This window comes from Notamacropus eugenii, chromosome 6 (genome assembly GCF_028372415.1).
Source record: "Notamacropus eugenii isolate mMacEug1 chromosome 6, mMacEug1.pri_v2, whole genome shotgun sequence".
Taxonomy (NCBI): Eukaryota; Metazoa; Chordata; class Mammalia; order Diprotodontia; family Macropodidae; genus Notamacropus; species Notamacropus eugenii.
This window is the reverse complement of record NC_092877.1, coordinates 341,015,725-341,028,549: the sequence shown is the minus strand read 5'-3', so window position 1 is coordinate 341,028,549 and position 12,825 is coordinate 341,015,725. Positions and strand designations below refer to the sequence as shown.

The 12,825-nt window shown below is 41.9% G+C and overlaps 1 protein-coding gene across 2 annotated transcripts in view; it reads right to left on the bottom strand.

Annotated features, from left to right (window-relative positions):
• The window catches only part of MCF2L2 (MCF.2 cell line derived transforming sequence-like 2), a 352,924-nt gene that overhangs the window by 170,106 nt on the left and 169,993 nt on the right, over positions 1 to 12,825 (bottom strand). For both annotated transcript variants that reach the window (XM_072618349.1, XM_072618350.1), the window contains exon 14: positions 11,850 to 11,953. In XM_072618349.1, coding sequence (XP_072474450.1) covers positions 11,850 to 11,953 — 104 coding nt within the window. The remainder of the gene's footprint in view (positions 1 to 11,849; positions 11,954 to 12,825) is intronic.

The following is a 12,825-nucleotide window of genomic DNA, read 5'->3' as shown; positions in this document are numbered from 1 at the left end:
TCTAACGTGTTTTATTATGTTGGGAGAGGGGAAGGGTGTCCTTCTGATATAGAGTGCCTATAAGTTGAAGAGCTCCTCTAATGTTTTAAAATTCAATTTCAATTCAATAAACATTTATTAAGCCCCTACTAGGTACTAGGATAGGTGCTGGGGATACAAAAAAAAAGGCAAAAGATACTACTTGCCTGCAAGAAGTTTATACTCTAACAAGGAGACAACATGCAAACAAATACAAAAAAAGAAGGTATAGAAAGGATAAATAGGAAATGATTAAGAGAGGGATGGCACTGGATTTAAGGACTGGGGAAGGCTTCCTGTAGGAGGTGGGATTTTAGTTGAGACTTAAAATAAGCTAGGGAGACTAGCAGTCAGATTGGAGGGTGGAGAGTCTTACAGGAATAAGGGACAGCCAGAGAAAATGCCTGGAACTGTGAGATGGAGTATCTTGTTGATGGAACAGGAGACCAGTTTTACTGGTTCCAAAAGTGTGTGTTGGGGAATCAGGTTTAAGATGACTGGAAAAGCAGGAGGGGGATAGGCTATAAAGGGCTTCGAATGCCAAGCAGAGCATCTTGTATTGGCTCTTGGTGTCAATAGGGACTGGCTCAGGCGGATGGGCTGGCATGATCAGATCAGTGTTTTAGGAAAATCACTGTGGTACATTGGATTGGAGGGGTAAGAGAAGTAGTTTAAATATTTGTGCAGGTAAATAGGTTTATGCCCAGGAATATGACTCACACCATCAGATGTAATAACAGCAAATTTTGGAAATGCCTTCTAACCTTTTATGAAGGGAAAAAAAACACCCAACAACTCTGGATAGGTTGGCCTCATTTTAAACTGACTCATCTCCAAGATCTTTGTCATACAAGTGTCCAAGCTCTGTGGTGAGTCATGTCTTCAGCCTATAGCTAGTAACTGGGAGAGCAGGAAGTAAGGAATCAAATGGCTTTTTGTTCAAGGCAACGAATCCCCTCCCACCTGGTACTTTTCTGGAAGGGGGAGTAAACTACACTCTAGGCCCCCAGATGCCCAAGGCCTCTGGATTTCCAGCCACCAGGAGGAATTAACAGCTTTCCATGAGTTCAGCAGGAGGGGTTGGATATCAAATTTTTAAGAGTCCCAGGGCCTCAGAATTAGAGCTTGGACCGACCTTAGAGGCACTTGTCTGTTCCATCCTCCTTGTTTTATAGTAGAGGAGACTGGAGGCCATAGAAGTGGTGAAGCACCTTGCCCAAGTAAGGAGCAGAGCACAACTTTGAACCCAGAGTCTTTGACTCAAAATTCTGTGTCACTGGATATGTGAGCTAACGGTAAAGTGTGTGTGTGTGTGTGTGTGTGTGTGTGTGTGTGTGTGTGTAGTGAAAGGGAAGATGGATTTTTTTTTAGAAGTGTTAGAATGATTTGTTGTCATGGTCATTCAGTCATGTGTCACTTTTCATGATGGCAAAGATACTGGAGTGATTTGCCATTTCCTTCTCCAGCTCATTTTACAGATGAGGAAACTGAGGCAAAAAGGGTTAAGTGATTTGCCCAGGGTCACACAGATAGTGTTTGAGGTCCATAGGTTTCATTAGAAAAATAAGTCTTTCTGATTTCAAGCCCAGTGTTCTAACCAACTGCAACCCTAGCTGCCCTGATAGGATGATTATAAGGATTTATTCCCCTTTGGTATATATGGGTTATAAACTGAGTAGCAGCCCAGCATGACAGGAAGAGGGCTAGCCTTGGCTTCAGGTAGCACTGGGTTCAGGCCTTGTCTCTGACACATAATCTGTGACCAAATACAAATTGTCTGAGGTTACAACACTCTCTGACTAGAAATTGTAGGGGAGGTGCCAGTGTACATTATGGGACGAAATTCCTTATGTAGATAAAGTCACAGATCCAGACCTCCCCAACACCTCCTCCAAAAAAAAAAATCAAATCATCTTGGCTAAGGAATCCCAGCATTCTATATGCTGAATACAGAGGCTTTCTGTAATCCTACTAGTCATCGGAGAAGCATTATGCCACAGTAGAAAGAACTTCTATTTTGAGGTCAGGATGCCCAGCTTCCAGGCCTTACTTATTAGCTATGGGACTTTGGGCAAATAACTTTATCTCAGTTTCCTCACTTGTCAGAGAATCATTGTTTTTGAGCTAGAAGTGACATTGGAGGTTATCTAATCCAACACCTTCATTTTACTGATGAGAAAACTGAGGAACATTTAAGTGACTTGCGCAATGTCACATAGGCAGGATGTAGCCCGGAAGGAATTGAAGCCATGTTCTCTGACGCCTGAACTAGTTTTCTTTGCTCTGTACCAAAGTGCCTGCCTTCCATCACTAAGATTCCATGACCTTGGCCAACTAGAACCATTCAAAGCTTGGGGAGTGTTTGGATGATGTGTGGAAGTTTTTTCTTCCCCCTTGGGACAGAAAAGGAGCTTGATTGAAACCATGAGAACCAAGTGTCTGAGTCAAAGTCATGATCCATCCAGAACAGTCTTCTGCCTCTGAGAGAGGAGCTCAGGTATATTTGGGGTGTTGAGGGATCCAAAGCCCAATACCCAATATGGAAGGTATTAAGCATCCTTCTGGATAAAGGCTTGAAAAGATTAGGGACCTACCCCAAAAGAGCATGACTCAGACAAACATTTTGGAAACTCTTTTCAGCCTTTTCAGCCTCTGGAGTGATCAGTTCCCAAAATGATTCCCTAGCATGTGGTGATCTACCTCACCACTGAGCTTCCCTAGATCACTTCACTAGATTCCTCCTTCCAAGTTGGCATTAAACCATTAACAAACCATTTTATTTCCCTTCTTCTTTCTCTCACTCTCTTCCATTCTATTCTGGGAAGCTTCTGTCTCTCATGTGAGACAGATAGATAGATAAATAGATAGGCAGATATAGATATATACAGCAGTCCCTACAAATATAGATTAACCAGTGAATGTAAGGGTGAAAGTTACTTACGGGCCTTAGGGGGAGCATACTGGGCTTTCCTCATCTCCATGACAGATTGTCCCCCTCTGAGTATGAGAATTCAGTTACATTCAATTTAGCAGGTATTCATTAGTATTAATGCCCAGTTGTATTGTGAAGGACATCATGTTGGCTGTTGGGGATACAAATACAAAAAAAAAAAGAAACCATCCCTACTCTCAAGACTCTTATATTCTAGAGCACTGGCCCTGGAGTCAGGAGGACCTGAGTTCAAATGTGGCCTCAGACACTTACTAGCTGTGTGACCCTGAGCAATTCAGTTAACTTCTATTGCCTCAAAAAAAAAAAAAAGAACCTTACATTCTACTTGTGGATGAGAAGATCCAGAGCTTAGATGCAGAAAGTTATAAAACACTTATGAAATGCGGGATCAGAATTCAAAACAGCTCACTTTAGGTGGTAGCAAAAAAAACATGCAGCACAGCTGCCCAATTGCTCTAAAATATTAGGCAATAAGAGTAGAGGTGCGTCAAAAGCAGGGCTTCTTAACCTGCACTCTGTGAACTTAAAACAAAATTGATAATTGTGTTTCAATATAATTGATTTTCTTGGTAGTTCTATTTATTTCATTGGAATTGATTGTAAGACATAGGAGACACTGGCACAGGACTGCCCAGCATAGCATGGCCATGTCAAAGGCAGGGCACTGTGCTCAATGAGCAAAGAAGAATTGCAGGAGCTCAAAAGAAAACTGAAAGACTCACACTTAGAGCCAGAGCCACCTCCACCCCATCTGTTTATAGGAACCATTTGTGCCCAGCCTAGGGTAGATGGACCTTCCAAACTCATATTGGTCTTATCATCCATGGCTGAACACATTATACCTTCACCCCAATACAGTGGTGTTGTTTGGTCCTCTTCAAGAATGAAGCAAGCAGCCAACTATTTTATTTTATTCATTGAAAAATATTATTCTTAGGAGAGGTCTATAGGTTTCACCAGGCTGTCCAAGGTGTCCATGTCACCAAAGTCATTATGGAGCCCATCACAAGAGGAATAGCAGAGGCTTTGGAAATGAGTTAAACATCCTGCTCAAAATCTTACAAACATGCCCATATCCTGCCATGCTGATGATCCACCTCAATGTAGCATGATTCTGACAATTACAAAAAAATACTTTTCAAATATGCTTACTAATGAAACACTCACTTTGGAAGTATGAGAAATGAAGAGCTTCAGGGACCCAGATCCAAGTTATTAGACTAGTTTGAGATTATAGGATCAAAGATACAGGGCTGGAAGGGATCTTATCCACCCATATCTAATCAATCCTACTTTAGGGAGCTATCAGAAAATTTACACAGATCAGAAATAGGACTTTAGCCCAAAAATTAATCCATGTTTGCTGTTTTCCACTGATAAAATGGTAACAACCAATGGGAGTGGGGCCAGAGGCAAATTTAAAAAAAGCATCTGGACTCTGTATATAGTATTTTGATGCTAAAGAATAGTAGAATTGATAATTGTGTTTCAATATAATTGATTTCCTTAGAAGTCTTAGGTATTTTATTGGAATTGATTATAAGACATGGGAGACGCTGGCACAGGACTGCCTAGGATGGCATGGCCACATCAAAGGTGGCACTGTGCTCTATGAGCAAAGCAGAATGGCAGGAGCTCAAAAGAAAAATGAAACACACACTTTTAGAGACATTTCCATCCCAAATGTTCATAGGGACTATTTGTGCCCTAACAGTGATAGAGCCTGTTTGCTTACCACATGGTTCCTTTCAGTCCTACTAGGTCTGCATGAGTTATTGTTCATTCTAGGACTTTTAAAGAGATATTACAAATAATTCAAATAGTTGTAGAAGACTTCCACAAACATGTAACTGAGTTTCAGAGTAATTTTCTCCAAGACAGAGGGAGAAAAGGTTCTGAAACCTAATTGTGAATTCTGGGAATTATAATCCCAGACAGACAGTGCTGTTTCTACCTTGAGACGGAGAGAAATTATTGTAAGATACTAAGTTACAGGTAGATTTCCTGCCAGGGCAGGAGTTTTAGGAGACAGTATCTTCAAAGTTATTATTAACAGCAGTATAATACTGGGCATGTTGAATGGAGACTAACAACGGGGGGGTGTAGATGAAGTGACAACATTCCCCTGCTCCCATTCCACCTGCTAAAAGAATTCTTATGGGAGTGGCTGGAACAGAATGAATCTACTGGTGGTGACTTTCCTTTGAGAACTATGGAAAAATCTTCCAAAGGTTTAACTCACCCAACTCCTTCCTCTGTGCCTGCTTCTGGCAGGTGCTTTGTTATATGGTCTCCTCTATTTCTTAAAACTGCTTCAATTTCCAGATTTTCCTTCATGTAGAAATGATGCTCAGCCATAACAATTATGGTAATTGTGTGCTTGAGGGAGTTCAATGGAGGCTGCTAGATACTAGTTGGGAATGCACACAATTCAGCTAGAACTGATGCTCTTGGTCCAAAATAATTGCAGGGGTGGGGAATCTGTGTCCTTGAGGCCAGAAGTGGTCCTCTAGGTTCTCAAATGTGGTCACTTGTGGCCTTGAGGCCACAGGTTCCCTCTCCCTGAGTTAGAATCATCTTAACTTGGGGGTTCTGAGTTCTAATTGTAAGAGCTTTGATGCTCATTGCAAATGTAAGTTCCTAAAGAGCAAGTGAACCATGTGAATCAGGACCATTGCCTTCCTGGGATTAAGGAATCTAGATTGTATTAAGGGAATGCCATGTCTCCTGGGCCATCAGGAGGCGGAAGGAGAAAGGTTTGGTGTGGAAAGAGTCTGCCCTCCCACATCCCCAGGGTGGGAGGGAAAGGCAGAAGAACAAAAGTGACTCAGTTGTTTTTACTTCTTTTTATCCTACCCCTTCCATCCTTGCCAGATAGACACACCTTCTGGTTACACGTTAAGTCAGCTTTAGAAGTGGAATTCATACCAATGTATAACATTAAAAACACCAATCTTCTTTGAACATTATAGAAGATCATTTCCCTCTCCCCTCACCCCCATACGTCTATCATTGTGCACAGATGACCAAATACTACAAGGAATGGAGTGGAATTTTCAGGAGACAGGATAAATATTCATCTGATTGAGTCTTTTCAGGCTAGGAAGCCTGACTGGAAACCACAGAAGGTAAATTAGATTACCACTGACTGTCCCTTTCAACTCTTTGCTTTCTAGATCTGATGTCAATTATTCAGTATAATCCAATGTAGGATGAAACTGGTGCCATAGAAAATATCCTTAATTCCAAACTTTCCATTTGTGATCCAAGTCTGCCCTAGGTCATGGAACTCAGAATGACTGCTGACAGCAATAATTGGTCACCTTTTTCTTTAACATGGTCTGAAGGAAGTCCTTTATCCCTATGTTTGACATTAGGGGTTGGAGTCCAACCTTTGTACCCTTAGGGTCAGAGAGCAGGAAAGGTGACAGCAATAGAAATAACACGAATGATCGACGTTTTTACAGCACTTCCAGGCTTGCCAGGCAACCCTTCCCATACTTCATGTGGTCTGCTGAATCAGAGCTACTCCTTTTTCCTGACTGATCAGGTGTCTTAAGGAGCCAGAGCAGATCTGAGGAGTGACACTTGAAAGCTTGCCATGTGGGCAGGTGTACGGCTTTCTAGTAAAAGCAGGGCAGGTCACAGGATGATAGAATAGAAACTAAGGGAAATGTTTAAATATGAAAAGCAAACATGGATGTGAGGGAGTGGGAAGGACCCAACACCTGACAGAAAACCTGGAGTTTAGTCCTGGCATGACCACTGACCTTGGTCACTCGACTATGTAGTTCTTGAGTTTCTCCATTCACTTAATAATGAGAAAATTTTTTTTATCTAGCTCATCTTTGAATGAATGGGGAATCTTGATGCTCTACCCCTCTATACCCTGGTTAAAGGTGTCTAGATCTCTGAAATTACTTTGTATTTCAGCTCCTTGAGGGGAATTTGGTTTTGTATCCCCAGCACCAAGTGGGCACATGGGCTCGTAAGTGCTTAGTAAATGCTTGATGAACCGAATAACTCAATGGGATCTTACACTCAGATGGGCCCTGAATGGGTCATCAAGTTTGAGTTCCTTCCAAAGCAGGAAACTCACTAATACACCTGACAGATGCTTGCTCAGCCTCTGTTGAGATGCTTGACAGGAAACAGGTATTGGTGAGAGACCAATGTAGAAACAGAAATTGTAATACTGATAATGATTGCTAGCATTAATACAGCATTTTAAGATTTGCAAAGAGCTTTCCATGTTAATTCATTTGTATGTAATTTATGATTGTATATAGAGCATACAACTGTATATTCTTACTTTGGTGAATAATAACAATTGTGACTGTATCTAATATTTATATAGCTCTATAGGATTTACAAAGAGATTGACATATATTATCACATTTGATCTTTGATTACCTTATTGTGATATAGGCTTTATTACTGTTGTTATTTATTATTACTGTACATGGTGATATTCAAATATAGAAACCTTTATTTTTGGCACATACTTGATGATATGTAGATTTAAAATATAAATGTTCCATTCTCTACTTGCTGGTATTTAGTAAAGTTAAATTCAGCAAACAGTGGCTAACTTTGGACTTGAATGCCAAGGAGACAGGAAGACAAGGGAGAAAGGCTATTAATGAAAGGGGAGCATCCAAAAGGAGATTTGGGCTTACACAGGAAAATCACTTGGCTTTGGTTGCCCGAGGGTGGCCTGACTTTGAAGGGATGGATATGTGCATGTGTGGGGAGACGAGAAGGGAGGTTGAGGAGGGCAGAAACATAGTTAATGAAGGGAAGGCAGCCTTAGAAAACCTAAGGATCTTTTCAAGTATGTTATAATGAAAAGAAAGCAGGATTCCAAGTCTGAAGGCCTGAGTCCCATTCTAGCTACTGTAGGGAGAGGTCTTAACAGCTTATGCCTCCTCTTTAGGCTTCCGTTTCTTCACTTGTATTACTGGTTGGACTCTGATATCTAAGGTCCTTTCTGGGTCTAAGTCCTCTGATCCAGGGATGAGAGATCCCCCTCCACTTGCTCCTTCTCTCTCCCCTTATCTGCCACAGATGTTTCCCATTGACCCTCTTGGAGATTTAAGAAAAGCCTGGATGGGAGAAGAGCAGGAATGTCCTTCTTCTGTGATTTCTCCTGACATTTCTGCCTCCTCCTCCAGCCTCTCACCAGGCACTGGAAGTGGTCTCTTCCCTTTGTTGACAGCACAATCTCCTAGTAAGTTGTCACACATTTAGTTCTCAGGGATTCCATGAAAATAGATAAAGAAGAAGCCCCATGGCTTCTTGGATCAATTCTCAAACCCAGAATGTAATCACAAAGTACAAAACTACCCACACTGACCAAAGGCCACTTACAGTGCCTTTATGAATGTGGGCACATGGCTTAGGGCAGGACCAGCAATTAGCTGAACAAACAAACTGTAGCCACGACCCTGGGGACACTAAATTGCCAAGCCGTGGACAAGGGAGAGTGTAGAAGGTGGAAGCTGACCGTGGAGAGGGAGATACCTCCTGGAGGAGGAGGTGATTTCTCTCCTCAAGTCCCTTTGGTCAGTTGTTCCAAGGGCATCCGACTAAGCCCTTTGGGTGCCTTTTCTGCATGTGTATCTTACCATGTATCTCACTACCAATATGGTCTAAGTTTGCATCCACTTTTTACAAGGCCTTAAACTAGCTTTAAAACTATAGCCAAGCCCACAATACCTAGTGCTTCCGTTATGGGTTTATGGGGTGGGGTGTTTATTCAATGATCAGTTCCCGTGCCCAAAATACCTTATGTTTCCTGTATAGGCTATGAGGGTGGGGTGGGGCTAGTCAATGACTAGTTCCCCTATAGATCTGAGGGGAAGATAGTTGGTTTTTGACTAAAACTTTGTTTTTAATCAGAATCTTTCAAAACCCCCTGCAAAAAAAGAACTGCCCTGCTGAGAAGCAGCATTTTCTGGGCTGCTGGCCAAGTGGGTTGCAATAGCTTCAGACCTGGCTAAGCAAGGTTGATAAGCTGGGCACAGGAGTCCTTTTTGCTCTGTCAGAGGCTTTCTCTGTCCCTGAGCATCACTCTCAACAACTCATTTAAATCTCTGCAGGCGTTTATTCTCCACCTCTTGGAAATGGAAATAAGAAGAGTATTGTTTGTTTGCTCTAGCCCTTGGAGACAGACCATGGCCACAAGCAGGCAGTGGAAAAAAACAAAAATAAAAAACCACACACATTACAGAAAGCCATCTTTAATATTTCATAGTCTTGAGGTGCCCATTTATTTGTAGGGGTATATTTGAAAATACAAACAAATATGAGAATGAAGCTGCTCTTATGTATACCACAAAGTTTTTCGATGGAAAATAATCTCACTCTTAAAAGCAAAAAGCCAAAGGTGGAGGGGGGGTGGGGCACCAGGGATGTGAGCAAGTCCTTAGTGCTGACAATTGGGTAAAGATGTCTCTACAAACAATCCACAAGAAGGGAACATCATAGCACAAAACTTTAGCCTTAAACAACAATCAAGCAATGGGAGAGGAAGAAGGAAGAAAAAAAGGAAAAGAAAGGAGAAGAGAGGAGAGGAGAAGAGAGGAGAGGAAAGGGGAAAGAAGAAAGGAAAGGGGAAAGGAGAGGAAAGGAGAGGAGAGGAGGGGAGGGGAGGGGAGGGGAGAGGAGGGGAGAGGAGAGGAGAGGAGAGAAAGGAACCTGAATTCCTGCCCAGGTTTACGCCTTAGCTACCTAGGTGATATAGGGTGAAGCCTTTTTTTTTTTCTGTGCCATTAATTCCCTAGTCTGTAAAATGGGAATGAGTAACAAAGAGATACTTCTGGGAGCTGTCTGACATCAAAGTCTCAGAGGTTCTGTCCAGAAGAGAAGGACTTTGTAGCACTGACCATTTGCTTTCCACAAAATGAATTAAAATAGCAATATTCAAGGCTGATCGTTTCCAAAAGGATTCAACATCGTTCCGAATCTTCTACAGTAATTTAGAATCAATGGCTATCGCAGAGGAAGTGCTTAATCTGTACCTATTGATTGCTGGATCGATTGATTTCCTATGGAGACCTCTGAGTGCTTAGATCTTAGTCTCTTGTGGCATTCTTGTATAGGATGGAGGGCGGACTATGTCCCTTCTGATTTTACAGATGGGGAAGATGAGGCACAGAAATAGGAAGTGGCTTACCCTAGATCTACACAGAGAGTTGGAGACAAATGTGTGAGCCTTCGGGGACAGCGGACCTGGGCATCTGGCTTGCCCTCCAGAGCATTCATTCTCCCAGAAGCACGAGAGCAAAAGGAGAGGTTCATGTTGAGTGTTGATAACTATGATCCTTAAAAAGTACTTAATATCGCTTTTAAAAACCCCACAGATACAAAAAGACATGAGAAAATAAGGTGAATTTGTTCGCATTTATATTTTAGATGAAAAAATATGTTGTCTTTGGCAATTTCTGTAAACTTTGGATTCAGTCAAAGGGCCTCACTTGAGGACCTAGAGGGCCACATGTGATTTGGGAGCTGAAGAGTCCCCACCCCTGGAGATAGATCAAGATGATGACAGATTTAAAGCTAGCTGGGACCTTGGAGATTCATCGTCTAGTCACTGTCTGTCCACGTGAAGCCCAGAGAAAGGAAGTGATTGGCCTATCCTCACATAGCTGATAAGAAGCAGAGGATTTGAACCCAAGCCTTCTACCTCCAAATCCAGGGTTCTTTCCTTTGTACCTTTCTTACTAGAATAAATGTTGGTTCTCTAGAGCACTTTGAAGTCTGCAGAGGACTTTGTGGAACTTGTCTCATTTGAGCCTCACAACAGGGTAGGTACTCTGTGTATTCTTGTCTCAATTTTACAGATGAGGAAACTCAGGGAAACTCAGGGAAACTACATGATTTGCCCATAGTCACTAAGCTAATAAATTTGTCTAAGGTAAAATCTGAACTTGCTGACCCTGACTTCAAGCATTATACCCATTATTATATGCTGCTTGTATGACATGGTTCTAAAACATACCACAAACATTAAAAGGACATTGAGCTATTTAGTGATGTAACGATGTTTTCTGGATGTTTGTCAGCTCCAAAAACCTTTAGCTATGTGCCTCAGGACACATTCATGATCTGGCACAAGTGACTCTTGTAGTGAAGAATTATCTCTTATTTATGAAAAGGGAAAGGGAGGTGAAGTGTTTTGGAAAGCTTTGGGGCCCCTTGGGAGAAGTGGAAGAGTTGCTATCACCGTTATGAGATGAATAATTCAAGAATGAACAGGCTGAGCAAGTGACGGATGATACAGAAGGAGCTCCATTAAATCAAACATGGAGTCAGATTACAGATGAGGCAAAAAGGAAACAGAACAAGGAGGTCCGACCCATTCTTGGTGAGGATATGACAGTGGAGGCACGCATAACTGAGTCTTTTTGTAAAACATAGAGAAGCAACAGGCCGGCCGCTGTACGATTTCATAAAATGCCGGAATGCTGGATCTTAGAGCTCACCCAGTGCAATCGCTTTATTTTACAGTGAGATTAAGTGATTTGCCCAATGTGACAGAGCTGGGACTGGAACCAGGGTCTACATATCCCCCATCCAGAGCATTTCCCATTGAACTGCTTGGTTCTGTGGCTGGATCCAAGGTCTACACATCCCCCATCCAGAGCATCTCCTATTGAACTGCTTGGTTCTATGGCTGGATCTCATTGCCACTTTTACAATAAAAGATCTTGAGCTATATGACTGGCTGAATACAGTACCTGCAATGGGTGAGCATGACGACAACTGTCTAAAAGGTGCTCTGTAACCAGTTTTTGGCAGATGGATGGTGTTGACAATAATCATCTTCTTTCCCACCAAAGTTTGTGTTTCAGAAACAAAAAGGTGGCCTTACCTTAATTCCACCTTTGGGTTTCTTGGTGCTTTTCTTTTTCAACAACTCTGCTTCATTGACTGTCTTGGGAGGGCAGGGAACTTCAGATATTCTCCTACTGGGAGCTGAGAAGACAAAGAAAGTCCAAGATTAATTTGGCCATTTGGTGTATAACTTATAGGTATAAATGGCATCACAGGGCTAGTGACTTTATTAGCTTTCCTGAAGTATTGAAATCACCTTCTGATTGGTCTTCATGTATACAGCCTCCCCCCTTTCCAATCCATTCATCTACAACTGCCAAACTGATATTCCAATCACACAGGTCCAACCATTATCACATCCCTATTCAGGATTCAATGGGTCTTTCTGCATCACCTAGTTTCTTTTCTGCCACCTAAAGATAAGCCTAATTATCTCTTATTCTTAAAAACAAAACAAACCAACAAAAACAAAAAAAACCCAAAACTCTAAGTACTTCTGTCCCCTCAAGATATTCTCCTTTATTCATCTTCCCAGTCTTAGGCAAATTTTGTCAACACTCAGTTCCTTTACTGTTTCCACTTTCACTCACTTCTAAGCCCTCCTGACCTCAGCATTCAACTGCAGTCTCTTCTCCAAGTTTACCAATGATGTCTTAGATGCCATATTGAATGGCTTTTTCTCAGTCCTCACACTCTAGACTTCTCTGTAGCATTTGATACTGTTGACTGACATCTCCTTGGGAATCCTCTTTCCTCTCTGGGTTTTATTAATGTTCATCTTAAGATGTAATGACCAAGGTGGACTTAGTTGGAGCTATTGTTTTCCTTGATCTGGGCAGTTTAGTTCTATTAATGCAGCTTCAGGTAACGTTAGCTGTTCTTAACAAATACCTATTGATAGGGGGCAGCTAGGTGGTACAGTGTCTAGAGCATCAGTGCAGGAGTCAGGAGGACCTGAGTTCAAATCTCACCTCAGACACTTGACACTCACTAGCTACATGACCTTGGGCAAG